General features: G+C 35.4%; 1 protein-coding gene across 1 annotated transcript in view; it reads right to left on the bottom strand.

The window, feature by feature from the left end:
* Window positions 1–17141, bottom strand: part of DYNC2H1 (dynein cytoplasmic 2 heavy chain 1) — a 364877-nt gene that overhangs the window by 218492 nt on the left and 129244 nt on the right. Inside the window, exons 60-61 of the mRNA XM_022560560.2 lie at window positions 10586–10672; window positions 8106–8232 (exon numbers count right to left, since the gene is read on the bottom strand). Of these exons, the coding sequence (XP_022416268.1) occupies window positions 8106–8232; window positions 10586–10672 (214 nt within the window). The remainder of the gene's footprint in view (window positions 1–8105; window positions 8233–10585; window positions 10673–17141) is intronic.

The following is a 17141-nucleotide window of genomic DNA, read 5'->3' as shown; positions in this document are numbered from 1 at the left end:
TATTAAAACAATGTATAAAATCCCAACATATCTGTAAAGAAGAATATATTTTGTCATTGAAATTTCCTAATAATTCTAATAAACACTGTGAATTAGCATCACTTTGAAAAACATGATTTAGATACACAGAGTATGAGCAAAGGTAAAAAACAAAAATTAAGCACGGAGACTCTTTAATTAGAAGCATAGTGTGGCTAATGCATAAGCCTGAGCAGAAAGAGTACCAAAATAGGAATAATGAAAAGAGAAACACAGAATTGACTGGAAGGAGGAAGATTTGAAAGTCTTCCCATGCCATGCAAAGTTGCTTCAGTTTTAACCTGCGGTAATAATGAGCCACTGAAAGTGTTTAAACAGAGCAGTGAGTCATGTAATGAGACTGGGTTTTAGAAAGATAATTCAGCTGACAAATAAGAATCAACTAATTAAAGGGTCAGATAGGAGAAAGACAAGGCAGGAGAATTCAGGTGAAAAAAGAAAAAGAAGAGAATTAAGGACGGAAGACAAATATGAGGGATATTTGCAAAGGGATACAAATTAATAGAAGGAGTCTAAGATAATCCACATATTTTTAGTTTTGATGCCTATAAGAAAGATGCCTTATGAGACATAGGAAATAAAAGAGATTTCATATGAGAAAAGAAAATAAGTTAATTTAGACATGTATTTGAGTTCCGGAGACAGCTGAATGCCAATATCTAAGGTGTAGTTACAAATATGAATTTAAAAGTCAGCAGATTAGAAACATAGCTCTGGTCAGCATCATCATTTGGGTGATATTCTTAAGACTGGATGAGAATTCCTAGAATATCTGCAGAGAAAGGAGCTGAGGAAGAGAATACTGAGGGGGCAATTGACATTATTGGATAAGCAGATGAGGAGGATCCAGCAAAGGCAGGAATCTAACTGCTTAAAACAAAAACAAAATCAAAACAAATGAACAAAAACAAGAGACAACACTTTAACAAAGTTGAAATAAGAGAGAATCTCAAACACAAATAAATACCTGACAGTGTCAAATCCTAAGAGGACTGTCTTGGTAAAGGTAAGTCCAAAAAAGGCTCTAAACAGTACTAAATTTTCCACAACTCATTTTTACCACTACCTTTTCCTAACTAAAAGAGGAATAGGATGCTTTGTCTAAAATCCATTCATATAAAGATATTTTGCTTAAAGATTAATTCACAGCAGAGCTTCAAGATGGCGGGGGAGTAAGACGTGGAGATCACCTTCCTCCCCACAAATACATCAGAAATACATCTACATGTGGAACAACTCCTACAGAACACCTACCGAACGCTGGTAGAAGACCTCAGACTTTCTAAAAGGCAAAAAGCTCCCCATGTACCTGGGTAGGGCAAAAGAAAAAAGAAAAAACAGAGACAAAAGAATAGGGACGGGACCTGCACCAGTGGGAGGGAGCTGTGAAGTCGGAAAAATTTCCACGCACTAGGAAGCCCCTTCACTGGTGGAGACAGGGGGTGGGGGGGGGGGGAAGCTTCAGGTTCATGGAGAAGAGTGCAGCAACAGGGTGCGGAGGGCAAAGTGGAGAGATTCCCGCACAGAGGATCGGTGCCGACCAGCACTCACCAGTCTGAGAGGCTTGTCTGCTCACCCACAGGGACAGGTGGGGGCTGGGAGTGGAGACTCGGGTTTCAGAGGTCAGATCCCAGGGAGGGAACTTGGGTTGGCTGTGTGAACACAGCCGGCAGGGGGCTAGTGCGCCTCAGCTAGACGGGAGGGAGTCCGGTAAAATGTCTGGAACTGCGTAAGAGGCAAGACACCATTGTTTCGTAGTGTGCAAGGAGACGGGATTCAGAGCACCATGTAAATGAGCTCCAGAGACAGGCGCAAGCCGTGGCTATCAGCGCAGACACCAGAGATGGGCATGAGACACTAAGGCTGCTGCTACTGCCACCAAGAAGCCTGTGTGCAAGCACAGGTCACTATCCACACCTCCCCTCCCGGCAGCCTGTGCAGCCCACCACTGCCAGGGTCCTGTGATCCAGGAACAACTTCCCCAGGAGAACATATGGCATGCCTCAGGCTGTTGCAACAAAATGCTGACCTCTGCCGCTGTAGGTTCAACCCGCATTCCGTACCCCTCCCTCCCCCTGGCTTGAGTAAGCCAGAGACCCCTAATACGCTGCTGCTTTAATCCTGTCCCGTCTGGGCAGGGAACAGATGCCCTCAGGCGACCTACAAGCAGAGGCAGGGCCAAATCCAAAGCTGAACCCCAGGAGCTGGGCGAACAAAGAAGAAAAAGGGAAATCTCTCCATGAAGCCTCAGAAGCAGCGGATTAAAACTCCACAGTCAACTTGACGTACCCTGCATCTTTGGAAAATCTGAATATACAATGAAACATCCCAAAACTGAGGCAGTGGACTTTGGGAGTAACTGCAGACTTGGGGTTTGCTTTCTGCATATAATTTGTTTCTGGTTTTATGTTTATCTTACTTTAGTATTTAGAGCTTATTATCACTGGCAGATTTACTTACTGATTTGGTTGAATTCTTCCTTTTTATACATATATAAATATTTTTCCTTTTTCTCCTTTTGTGACTGTGTATGGATATGCTTCTTTGTGTAATTTTGTCTGTATAGCTTTGCTTCTATCATTTGTCTTAGGGTTCTGTGTGGTGGCTTTTTTTTTTTTTTTTTTTAGTATACATTTTACTGCTTGTTATCATTGGTGGATTTGTTTTTTGGATTGGTTGCTCTCTCTTTTTTTATTATTTTTTTATTTTTTTATTTTTAATAATATTTTTTACTTTTCAATTTAATTTTTTTCTTTCTTTCTTTTTTTTCTCCCTTTTCTTCTGAGCCATGTGGCTGACAGAGTCTTGCTGTTCCAGCCAGGTGTCAAGCCTGAGCATCTGAGGTGGGAGAGCTGAGTTCAGGACATGGGTCCACCAGAGACTTCCCGGCCCCACCCGTAATATCAAACAGCAAAAGCTCTCTCAGAGATCTCCATCTCAACGCAAAGGCCCAGCTCCACTAAATGACCAGCAAGCTACAGCACCCTATGCCAAACAACTAGCAAGAGAGGAACACAACCCCACGCGTTACCAGAGAGGCAGCCTAAAATCATAATAAGGTTACAGACAACCCAAAACACACCAACAGACATGGTCCTGCCCACCAGAAAGACAAGATCCAGCCTCATCCACCAGAACACAGGCACCAGTCCCCTCCCCCAGGAAACCTACACAACCCACTGAACCAACCTTACCCACTGGAGGCAGACACCAAAAACAACAGGAACTACGAACCTGCAGCCTGCGAAAAGGAGACCCCAAACACAGTAAGTTAAGAAAATGAGACGACAGAGAAATACACAACAGATGAAGGAGCAATGTAAAAACCCACCAGACCAAACAAATGAAGAGGAAATAGTCAGTCTACCTGAAAAAGAGTTCAGAGTAATGATAGTAAAGATGATCCAAAATCCTGGAAATAGAATGGAGAAAATACAAGAAACGTTTAACAAGGACCTAGAAGAACTAAAGAGCAAACAAACAATGATGAACAACACAAAAATGAAATTAAAAATTCTCTAGAAGGAATCAATAGCAGAATAACTGAGGCAGAAGAACAAATAAGTGACCTGAAAGTTAAAACAGTGGAAATAACTGTTGCATAGCAGAATAAAGAAAAAAGAATGAAAAGAATTGAAGACAGTCTCATAGACCTCTGGGACAACATTAAATGCACCAGCATTCGAATTATAGGGGTCCCAGAAGAAGAAGAGAAAAAGAGAGGGACTGAGAAAATATTTGAAGAGATTATAGTTGAAAACTTCCCTAATATGGGAAAGGAAATAGTCAATCAAGTCCAGGAAGCACAGAGAGTCCCATACAGGATAAATCCAAGGAAAAATACTCCACGACACATATTAATCAAACTATTAAAAATGAAATACAAATAAAAAATATTAAAAGCAGCAAGGGAAAAGCAACAAATAACATACAAGGGAATCCCCATAAGGTTAACAGCTGATCTTTCAGCAGAAACTCTGCAAACCAGAAGGGAGTGGGAGGACATACTTAAAGTGATGAGAGAAAAACCTACAACCAAGATTACTCTACCCAGAAAGGATATCATTCAGATTCGATGGAGAAATTAAACCTTTACAGACAAGCAAAAGCTAAGAGCATTTAGCACCATCAAACCAGTTTAACAACAAATCCTAAAGGAACTTCTCTAGGCAGGAAACACAAGAGAAGGAAAAGACCTACAATAATCCAAAACAATTAATAAAATGATAATAGGAACACATATATTGATAACTACCTTAAATGTAAATGGATTAAGTGCTCCAACCAAAACACATAGACACCTGAATGGGTACAAAAACAAGACCTATATATATGCAGTCTACAATAGACCCACTTCAGACCCAGGGACACATACAAACTGAAAGTGAGGGGATGGAAAAAGATATTCCATGCAAATACAAATCAGAAGGAAGATGGAGTAGCAATTCTCGTATCAGACAAAATAGACTTTAAAATAAAGACTATTACAAGAGACAAAGAAGGACACTACATAATGATCAAGGGATCAATCCAAGAAGAAGATATAACAATTGTAAATATTTATACACCCAACATAGGAGCACCTCAATACTTAAGGCGAATACTAACAGCCATAAACGGGGAAATCGATAGTAACACAATCATAGTAGGGGACTTTAACATCCCACTTTCACCAATGGATAGATCATCCAAAATGAAAATAAAAAAGGAAACACAAACATTAAATGATACCTTAAACAAGATGGACTTAATTGATATTTAAAGGACATTCCATCCAAAAACAACAGGATACTCTTTCTTCTCAAGTGCTAATGGAATATTCTCCAGGATAGATCATATCATGGGTCACAAATCAAGCCTTGGTAAATTTAAGAAAATTGAAATCCTATCAAGTATCTTTTCCGACCACAATGCTATGAAACTAGATATCAACTACAGGAAAAAATCTGTAAAAAAATACAAACACGTGAAGGCTAAACAATACACTACTAAATAACCAAGAGATCATTGAAGAAATCAAAGGAAAAAACCTAGAAACAAGTGACAATGAAAGCACTACGACCCAAAACCTAGGGGATGCAGCAAAAGCAGTTCTAAGAGGGAGGTTTATAGCAATATAATCCTACCTCAAGAAACAAGAAATATCTCAAATAAACAACCTAAACTTATACCTTAAGCAATCAGAGAAAGAAGAACAAAAAAATCCCAAAGTTAACAGAAGGAAAGAAATCATAAATATCAGATTAGAAATAAATGAAAAAGAAATGGAGAAAAAAATAGCTAAGATCAATAAAACTAAAAGCTGGTTCTTTGAGAAGATAAACAAAATTGATAAACCACTAGCCAGACTCATCAAGAATAAAAGGGAGAAGACTCAAATCAACAGAATTAGAAATGAAAAAGGAGAAGTAACAACTGACACTGCAGAGAAACAGAGGATCATGAGAGATTACTACAAGCAACTATATGCCAATGATATGGACAACTTGGAAGAAATGAACAAATTCTTAGAAAAGCACAACCTCCCGAGACTGAACCAGGAAGAAACAGAAAATATAAACGGGCCAATCACAAGCACTGAAATTGAAACTGTGATTAAAAATCTTCCAACAGGGCTTCCCTGGTGGCACAGTGTTGAGAGTCCGCCTACCGATGCAGGGGACACGGGTTCGTGCCCTGGTCCAGGAAGATCCCACATGTCGCAGAGCGGCTGGGCCCATGAGCCATGGCCGCTGAGCCTGTGCGTCCAGAGCCTGTGCTCTGCAACGGGAGAGGCCACAACAGTGAGAGACCAGTGTACCGCAAAAAAAAAAAAAAATCTTCCAACAAACAAAAGCTCAGGACCTGATGGATTCACAGGCAAATTCTATTAAACATTTAGAGAAGAGCTAACACCTACCCTTCTGAACCTCTTCCAAAATATAGTAGAGGGAGGAACTCTCCTAAACTCAACGTACGAGGCCACCATCACCCTGATAACAAAACCAAAGATGTCACCAAAAAAGAAAATTAGACCAATATCACTGATAAACATAAATGCAAAAATCCTCAACAAAATACTAGCAAACAGAATCCAGCAGCACATTAAAAGGATCATACACCCTGATCAAGTGGGGTTTATTCCAGTAATGCAAGGATTCTTCAATATACGCAAATCAATCAATGTGATAAAGCATATTAACGAATTGAAGGAGAAAACCATATGATCATCTCAATAGACACAGAAAAAGCTTTCGACAAAATTCAACACCCACTTATGATAAAAACTCTACAGAACATAGGTATAGAGGGAACTTACCTCAACATAATAAAGGCCATATATAACAAACCCACAGCCAACATCATTCTCAATGGTGAAAAACTGAAACCATTTCCACTAAGATCAGGAACAAGACAAGGTTGCCCACTCTCACCACTCTTATTCAACATAGTTTTGGAAGTTTTAGCCACAGCAATCAGACAAGAAAAAGAAATAAAACGAATCCAAATCGGAAAAGAAGAAGTAAAACTGTCACTGTTTGCAGATGACGATACTATTCATAGAGAATCGCAATGATGCTACCAGAAAACTACTAGAGCTAATCAATGAATTTGGTAAAGTAGCAGGATACAAAATTAATTCACAGAAATCTCCTGCATTCCTATACACTAATGATGAAAAATCTGAAAGAGAAATTAAGGAAATACTCCCATTTACCATTGCAACAAAAAGAATAAAATACCTAGGAATAAACCTACCTAAGGAGACAAAAGACCTGTATGCAGAAAACTCTAACACACTGATGAAAGAAATTAAAGATGATACAAACAGATGGAGAGATATACCATGTGCTTGGATTGGAAGAATCAACTCTGTGAAAATGACTATACCACCCAAAGCAATCTACAGATTCAGTGCAATCCCTATCAAACTACCAATGGCATTTTTCACAGAACTAGAACAAAAAATTTCACAATTTTTATGGAAACACAAAAGACCCCGAATAGCCAAAGCAATCTTGAGAAAGAAAACTGGAGCTGGAGGAATCAGGCTCCCTGTCTTCAGACTATACTACAAAGCCACAGTAATCAAGACAGAATGGTATTGCCACAAAAACAGAAATATAGATCAATGGAACAGGATAGAAAGCCCAGAGATCAACCCACGCACATGTGGTCACCTTATTTTTGACAAAGGAGGCAAGAATATACAATGGTGGAAAGTCTACAAGGAGAACTACAATACGACCCAGCAATCCCACTACTGGGCATATACCCTGAGAAAACCATAATTCAAAAAGAGACATGTACCACAATGTTCATTGCAGCACTATTTACAATATACAGGACATGTAAGCAACCTAAGTGTCCATCAACAGATGAATGGATACAGAAGATGTGGCACATATATACAATGGAATATTCCTCAGGCATAAAAAGAAACGAAACTGAGTTATTTGTAATGAGGTAGATGGACATAGATACTGTCATACGGAGTGAAGTAAGTCAGAAAGAGAAAAACAAATACCGTATGCTAACACACATATATGGAATCTAAAAAAAATGGTTCTGAAGAACCTAGGGGCAGGACAGGAATAAAGACGCAGACATAGAGAATGGACTTGAGGACACAGGGAGGGGGAAGAGTAAGCTGGGACGAAGTGATAGAGTGGCATGGACATATATACACTACCAAATGTAAAACAGATAGCTAGTGGGAAGCAGTCACATAGCACAGGGAGATCATCTCGGTGCTTTCTGTCCACCTACCTAGAGGGGTGGGATAGGAAGTGTGGGAGGGAGCCGCAAGCAGGAGGAGATATGGGGATATATGTTTATGTATAGCTGATTCACTTTGATATACAGCAGAAACTAACTCACCAGTGTAAAGCAATTATACTCCAATAAAGATGTTAAAAAAAAAAGATTAATTCACATCATGGCCATTAATATCTAGATAATTTATCCTAAACCAGGGCTGAAATTTAATGGATATTTTTCCTTTTCATTTTGTTAACAAATACATTATCTTACACATTTCCTGTGTTTTAAACAATGCCTCTTTATGACCTGTCTTTCAAACAAACCTGCGCATTCCACCTCTTGTGTTCTCTGTCAAGCTGATTAATCAAGACTTCTGCAGCTTTAATTGTTTCTTGTGCTTTGCTTACTTCAGCTTCAAGTTTGGCAGCTTCTGAAGTCCTGCTCTGAAATCTATGAAAACATTAAAGTTTAATTAAAGACAACTGGATTTAAGATAGATTTAATTAAATTATGCTTATATAGTAAAGTGAACGTTTATACAATAATTTAATTAACTATAATATTGATAATATTTGCATATAAAATATCATTAATGTAAGAGACACAATACCAACACATACATTTAAAGGGGAACATTCTCACAGGGCGTTGATGTCTTACTACATTATGTATAAACTTATGAATATGACATTCAAAGGCCCAGTCATAATATTGATCTATCTTTTCAGTTTTATTTCATTTTACTCAATTCAGTAAAACTATATGTCAATATCGGAAGAATTTTATATTTTCAGAAAATGCCCTATCTTTTATCCGCTGTGCCCTTCAACAGGATGTTCCATTTGCCTAGAATACTTTCCACCTCCTTCCTTATCCCTATCTCACCCCTCACTCTAACTCCCTCAAATATATACCTATCAAAAATATAAATAAAATCTTAAAGCTCACCTGATATATTCAGCCCATCAGATATGTTCTCTCCCTATGTGCCCATTTGCTAAAGTTTAAAACTTTTAAATTATTTTCCTTAAAAATACTTGTACATATATATTATTTTATTAAATATAATAGTAATATTCCTATTACTTAGTCCTTCGACAAATATGTAAGTGCCTTCAAAATGCTCAGGACTCTGCCAATTCTCAGAATAGTTGAAAATAAGTATTACAATTCTCATTTTATAAATATGGAGACTTAAATCCAAACAGATTATTGCACAGGTCTCCCCAACAGTAAGCAGAGGATCTAAAATTCATATATGGGTGTGTCTGATATAAAGTTCCAGGCATTTTACAGTACTTTTATTGCCTCTCTAAGTGCTCTATTCCTCCCTTCCCTAGACATAAGACTCTAGGAGCCACTTGCCCAAAATGGTAGCCACATAAATAAAATTAAAAATTCAATTCCTCAGTCACATTATCCACAAGGTCCTCAGTAATATTATTCAGAAGGTTTTCATAATAATCCTTCCAAAATACTGGTAGTATAGTATAGTGACTAAGAAAAGGAACTTCATGGAGTCAAATACAAGATCTAATGCTTGCTTAGTCATTTACTAACTGCTTAACTTAGGCAAATAAATTTTTCCAATCTTTAGCTTCCTAGTCTGCAAAATGTAAGAATATCCACCTCTCAGTGTTGTTTTAAGTATTAAAAATGATGAATATGTAAAGTGCCTAGGACAACACCTGACACATGCAAATGACTAACAAATGGAGTCAAACATTGGTATCATAAGCTAACCACTCAATAAATATTTGACAATTATCTGAGTATTATTAAGCACTGATTCTGAGCATGTAACACTGAAAATAATATATTATTTTCCTTATACTTCTCTAATTATACCAGGAAGGAAATTATGTGATTTCATTTCTGTATGTCTAACATAAAAAACATTCAGGAATATGAAAAACATTGAATTTATGGGTTTGAAGATTTTTTTGTTTATTCTCTATAAATAAATATATATAAATGTAAAAGAGATAACTGTTTTCTAACGCTGTAGAGAAAAAAAAATTCATAGTTTTCAGTCTGATGAATTTTTTTCTTGGTGCAATAATTTGCATTTCTTTCATAAGAAAGAAAAGGATACATAACACACCACTTAAAGAAAAAATATGTTTATAGAAAAGTTTTACTCTCATAAAACTGAAAGCAAGTGATAACATATGCTATATTTAATGACACATTCTCCAGTTTTCCAATCTTCACAATTCTTAAAGGAAAATGCTTCCACATTTATAATAATTCCCATACCAATATTTTCTATCCTATATTAAAAAGCAATCACAGGAACACAGAGGTACATGAAAGGTTTTAAGATTAATCACATTCATAAATGCTTCTTAAATTTGAGAATAATATTTGCATGAAGGAATATTTTTTAATACCAAAAAGGGCAAAGTTAAAAAGACAAAAATTTTTTAACATGATCATATACCTCTGGAAATATTATGGAATAGGTGGTCCTATAGCATCATCTGAAATAAAGGAGTCTAAAATCTTGAAGTCAAAATTATAAAGAAATGGGAATACCAAATGTAAACACGCCCAGCATTAACACATTACATTCAATTCTTCCTGCTCAATTTTCCAATGCTTGGGAATACAGAAACTTAAAATATTTTTGTTCTTATTAAATGTTTTTAAAAAGGAAGACATTCTATATTATTTTACATCCTTCCCCCTTTTAGAGATACCAAAAAATTGAGACAGTGATTATAACTAAGATTTTCAAAATTTAAGTATTAGTTGAGGTATGTTTTCAAATATTCAAAATACATTTCAAAACTTAACTTACTTTTCTCTGAGTTCTGACACTTTTTGACCAACAGAATTAAGAAGCTCCTCTAGTTTCCTTCTTCTGTCTTCAGTTTTCCGCAAATTTCTAAAATATAATTCAATTTTATAAGTCATTCTACTTTAGTTATCAACAAAAAGCCACAACAGCACCTTAAAATGTAATTGTGCAGTAAATAAATGACAATGAAAACTATCAATAATTCAGTAGTTATAATACCTTCACTTAGAATTTGATTTGAAAAGCCATGCTATAATTTAAGTGTATTCTCTGACCTAACCATACCACTTCCAGGAATCTATATTTTAAAACACTTGTGCCCACAGATTTCTAGATAAAAATGGAAGACTAAAAGTATTCACTTATCTTCTATCCCTTCTAAAATCCTACTAAAATGAAACCAAGGGAATAAATTAAAACATACACGCACAAGAAAAAAGACAAAGAAAGAGAAAAGTACTACAAAGGAGTAATTTTAATAAAATTCTGAAAGGTGATAACTGACATACCAAAATACAAAAGGGCAAAAGTTAAATGACTGCAAGAAGATAGGTGAAAAGAAGTATTCAAAAATGTTCAGGAAATGTAGACAACAGGTACCTCTGAAGAAAATAATAGAGCTAAATACAGAAGATTGTTTAATAATTGATAACACAACATTTGACCTCAGAATCCCTCCTGCATTGAGAGCAGACTATCCTCTACATACATCCCTGAAAGTCAAACCTTATGCCCCTTACCCACCCCCAACCACCCCTACTCAATCCCTAGGCAGAAGATATTAGGATTCTTCTAGAGAAATGACTGGCTTACCCCTCTCAAAAATACCCACAAATATTGAGAAGTTGTCATCAAATGGCCAGTCCACACTGCCATGCACTGCTGGGCATTTGTGCATTGCACAAATCAACTTGAGTTTTTGTCTAAACACAGATTGCAAGGTCTCATTCCCCAGCATATCTGATTCAATAAGTCTTGATGGAGATCAAAAATTTGCTCTTTTAACAATTTCCCAGGTAACATTGATGCTGCTGGTTCAGGGACCACATTTTGAGAACTACTATAATAGAATAAGGCCTTCAAAATCATGAGATTAATTTATTTCTAGTCTAGTATTTTAAACCCAGCCCAATTATAATCACATATAATAGTACATAATACAGATAATTTTAGACATGCAAATCTCAAAATATTTTTCATCCCATATAACCTTGCTTAAGAAGCTACTATGGAGGATGTGTTCCAGAAAAATGAGGGACTAACTATGAAAGAGAAAGACAAAGACCCAAAATAAGAGAATATGATCAGAAAAGAGACAAATATAACCCCAGAATAATGGTGAAAAGCAATCTCAAGATAACTTAAGCTGTAGACTGCAGGCCTGGGGAAGAACTAACTCACCTTGAAACAGGAGGACAAAAGGCTCTAAGTAGGAGAGTACTAAGAAAAAATTAAATAGAACACATAGATTCCAAATACGTTTTAGGGTCTGACAAAAAGACTATGGATAAATATGTGATACATAAACAGAAAAAAAATAATCAATTGAAAAAATAAGGCAATTATTAAGCATAACAAAAGGTATACAAGGAAATATACTCATAAAACATGATATATCCAAGCTGTAAAAAATATTTATATAATCAAAATATATAATCATATTTAATATGATTTAACACAAATATTTCATGTAATTATATTGAAAAAAATAAGAAACTTAGGCAGCTAAAAATCTCCTTGTGTAGAGTAAGAAGTAATAGATAATTTCAAAAGGTGAATGATCATGAACATATCTCTTAGTCTGCATTTAGAACAAATGAGATAAAATATAATACTAACTTAGTAACAATAGCAAATTAAAAGTTTAAGCCCCAAAAGTAAATTGTTAAATTTTCCCCACACCTGCCAGATAACGTTTTGGAAATAATATACTAAAAGTTTCCTAAAACTTAGAGAAAAAAATATAAAAGCTCTAAATTTCTAAAATCTACTTTTTGTACTTTGACAGTATTCCTTCACAAAATTTTGGCTCTTTCTAAAGGAACTTCTACCAACTTATCTTTCCAACAACTTAACGGAGGAGGAAAAAAGTGAGTTGATTCTGCTATACATCTTTTAATTGCTTTTTCTTTTTTTGTTCTATTTAACTTTTTTTTTTCTTTTTCTTTAATGATGTATAGTTAATTTACAATACTGTGTTAGTTTCAGGTGTACAGCATAGTGATCCAGTTTTTTTTTTTTTTTTGCAGGTTATATTCCATTGTAGATTATAAGATGTTGAATAAAATTCCCTGTGCTATACAGTAAAACCTTGTTGCTTATCTATTTTATGTATAATAGTCTATGTCTTTTAATAATATATGCCTAACCTATCCCTCACTCTCTCTCTCCTTTCGTAACCATAAATTTGTATTATATGTCTGTAAGTCTGCTTCTATTTTGTATATAGATTCATTTTGTGTATCTTCTTTATCCATTCATCTGTCGATGGACATTTAGGTGGCTTCCATGTCTTGGCTATTGTAAACAGTGCTGCAATGAACACTGGGGTGCATGTATCTTTTCAAATTCTGGTTTTCTCCAGATATATGCCCAGGAGTGGGATTGCAAGATCATATGGTAGCTCTACTTTTAGTTTTTTTAAGGAACCTCCATACTGTTTTCCATAGTGGCTGCACCAGTTTACATTCCCACCAACAGTGTAAGAGGGCTCCCTTTCTCCACCCTCTCCAGCATTTATTATTTGTGGACTTTTTGATGATACCCATTCTGACTTGTGTGAGGTGATACCTCATTGGGGTTTTGATTTGCATTTCTCTAATAATAAGTGATGATGAGCATCTTTTCATGTGCCTGTTGGCCATTTGTATGTCTTCTTTGGAGAAATGTCTATTTAGGCCTTCTGCCCATTTTTTTATTGGGTTGTTTAAATTTTTGTTAATGAGTTGTATTGTTTGCATATTTATCCCTTGTCAGTCACACTGCTTGCAAATATTTTTTTCCCATTCTGTAGGTTTTCTTTTCATTTTGTTGATGGTTTCCTTTGCTGTGCAAAAGCTCTTCAGTTTGATTAGGTGCCATTTGTTTAGTTTTGCTTTTATTTCTTTTGCCTTATGTGACTGATCCAAGAAAATATTGCTATGATTTATGTCAGAAAATGTTTTTGCCTATGTTCTCTTCTAGGAGTTTTATGTGCCATGTCTTATATTTAGGTCTTTAAACTATTTTGAGTTTATTTTTGTATATGGTGTGAGAGAGTGTTCTAATTTCATTGATTTACATGTAGCTGTCCAGCTTTCCCAACACCACTTGTTAAAGAAACTGTCTTTTCTCCATTGTATATTCTTGCCTCCTTTGTCATAGACCATGGGTGCATGGGTTTATTTCTGGGCTGTCTATTCTGTTCCATTGATCTATATGTCTGTTTTTGCGCCAATACTACACTGTTTTGATTACTGTAGCTTTGTAGTATAGTCTGAGGTCTGGAAGGGGTATGCCTCCAACTTTATTCTTTTTCCTCAGGATTGCTTTGGCAATTCTGGGTCTTTTGGAGTTCCATATAAATTTTAGGATTATTTGTTCTAGTTCTGTGAAAAATGTCATGAGTATTTTGATAGAGATTGCATTAAATCTGTATATTACTTTGGGTAGTACAATCATTTTAACAATATTAATTCCTCCAATCCAAGAGCATTGGATATCTTTTTGTCTCTTTGAATCATCCTCAGTTTACTTTATACCAATGTTTTACAGCTTTCAGCATATACGTCTTTCACCTCCTCAGTTAAGTTTATTCCTAGGTATTTCACTTTTTTTGACACGATTTTAAACAGGATTTTTTTTCTTTTTTTGCTTTCTCTTTCTGATATTTGTTAGTGTAAAGAAACACAACAAATTTCCATGTATTAATCTTGTATCCTGCTACCTTTCTGAACTCATTTATTAGTTCTAATAGATTTTGTGTGGAGACTTTGGGGTTCTCTTTATAGAGTATCATGTCATCTGAAGTAGTGACAGTTTTCAATCTTTCCTTCCAATTCATAAACCTTTTACTTCTTTTTCTTGTCTGACTGCTGTAGTTAGGTCTTCCACTACAATGTTGAATAGAACTGGTGAGAGTGGATATCCTTGTCTTGTTCTTGCATTTACCGGGAAGCCTTTCAGCTTTTCACCATTGAGTATTATGTTGGCTATGGGTCTGTCATAAATGGCTTTTATTATGTTCAGATATGTTTCCTATATACCCATTTGGGTGAGAGTTTTTATCATGAATGGATATTGAACTTTGTCAAATGCTTTTTCTGCAGCTATTGAGATGATGATGTGGTTTCTGTCTTTGCTTTTGTTAATGTGGTGTATCACACTGACTGATTCACATATTTTGAACCATCCTTGTGATCCTGGAATGAACCCAACTTTATCATGGTGTATGATCCTTTTCATGTATTGTTGGATTCAATTTGCTAATATCTTGCTGAAGACTTTTACGTCTAAATTCATCAAAGATATTGGCCTGTAAATTTCTTTTTTTGTAGTGTCTTTGTCTGGTTTTGGCATCAGGATAACGGTGGGCTCATAGATTGAATTTGGAAGTGTTCCCTCCTCTTCAATTTTTTGGAATAGTTTTAGAAGGACTGGTATGAGTTCTTCCTTGTATGTTTGGTAGAATTTCCCAGTGAAGTCATCCACTCCAGCACTTTTGTTTGCAAGGAGTTTTTTTTATTATTATTATTACACATTCTACTGCACTTCTAGTGATCAGTCTGTTCAAGTTATCCATTTCTTCTTGACTCAATTTTGGCAGGCTGTATGTTCCTAGAAACTTGTTCATTTCTTCTAGGTTGTCTAATTTGTTAGTATAAAACTGTTCATGGTATTCTTATAATTTTTTGTATTTCTCTGGTATCAGTTGTTATTTCTCCTCTTTCATTTATTATTTTATTTATTGGAGTCATTTCTCTTTTGTTCTTGGTGAGTCTCTCTGGAGGTTTGTTGATTTACCTTTTCAAACTACCAGCTCTTGGTTTTATTGATCTTTTCTATTATTTTTTTAACTCTTATTTTATTTATTTCCCCTTGAACTTTATTATTTTGTTCCTTCTGTTAACTTTGGATTTTGTTTATCCTTCTTTCTTATTCATTTTGGTGGTAGGTTAGGTTGTTTGAGATTTTTCTTGTTACTTGAGGAAGGCCTGTATATCACTATAAATTTCCCTCTTAAAACTGTTTTGCTGCATCCCACAGATTTTGTAAGGTTGTGTTTTCATTGTCATTTGTCTCAAGGTATTTTCTGATTTATTCTTTGATTTCATTGTTGAGCCACTGTCTTTTTAGTAGCTTGTTGTTTTGTCTCCATGTGTTTGTTCTTTTCCTATTTTGCTTTCTGTAGTTTATTTCTAGTTCCATACCACTGTGGTCAGAAAAGATGCTTGAAATAATATCTATCCTCTTAAATTTGTTGAGGCTTGTTCTGTGATCTAGTATGTTATCTATCCTAGATAATCTTCTATGTGAGCTTGAAAGGAACGTGCATTCTGTTTTTGTTTTTTGTTTTGGATGTAGTGCCCTGTAGACATCAATTAAGTCCAACTGCTCTATTGTATCATTTAGGAACGTTCTTGCCGTATTGATTTTCTGTCTGGATGATCTGTCCATTGATGTCAGTGGGGTGTTAAAGACTCCTACTATCATTGTCAATTTCTCCCTTTATGTCTTCTAGCATTTGTTTTATATACTTAGGTGCTCCTACAGTACAAGTGTAATATCCTCTTCTTATATTGATCACTTTATCATTATATAATGCCCTTTTTCTTTCTTTATGGCTTTTGTTTTAAAGTCTATTTTGTCTGATAGGAGAATTGTTACCCCCACTTTCTTGTTGTTTACATTTGCATGAATTCTCTTTCTCCATCGCCTTTCAGTCTATGTGTATCTTTCATCCTGATGTTAGTCTTCTGAAGGCAGCAAATTGTAGTTTCTTGGTTTTTTCCTCCAATCTGCCACTCTGTCTTTTGATCAGAGCATTTAGTCCAGTGACATTTAACGTAATTATTGATAAGTAAGTATTTACTGCCATTTTAATCCTTGCTTTCCAGTTGCTTTTGTAGTTCTTCTCTGTGCAGTTTTTTTTTCCTTTGGCAGGGGGAGGGGGTTGATGTTTTTCTTTTGTAGTATGCTTGAGTTCTTTCTTTTTGGTTTTGGTGAATCTATTGTATGTTTCTGATTTGAGGTTACCATGGAGTTCAAGTATGTTGACCCATAACTATATCTATTTGCTTTAAATTGATAGTCATTCAAGTTCGTATTTTTTAAAAATCTACATTTTTATACTCCCCTCCCCTACATTTTGTGATTTTGATATCCTATTTTATATTGTCATGCTTATCCTTTTACTGTTAATTGTAGTTAAAATTACTTTCACAATTATATTATTATTTTTTAATCTATGTATTGGTTTTTAAAAGTGATCTTGAATCCTTTTATATATTTGCGTTTCCTATTCTGATTTTCCCTTTCCTACAGATTCTTGCTTCTTTTCTATTTAGAGAAGACCCTT

The sequence above is a fragment of the Delphinapterus leucas genome, chromosome 7, assembly GCF_059928025.1.
Source record: "Delphinapterus leucas isolate spDelLeu-1000000601 "Yukka" chromosome 7, BTC_Dleu_Yukka2, whole genome shotgun sequence".
NCBI classification, from domain to species: Eukaryota; Metazoa; Chordata; class Mammalia; order Artiodactyla; family Monodontidae; genus Delphinapterus; species Delphinapterus leucas.
Note: the sequence above shows the minus strand (reverse complement) of the source record. Positions and strands in the feature narration are given on the sequence as shown.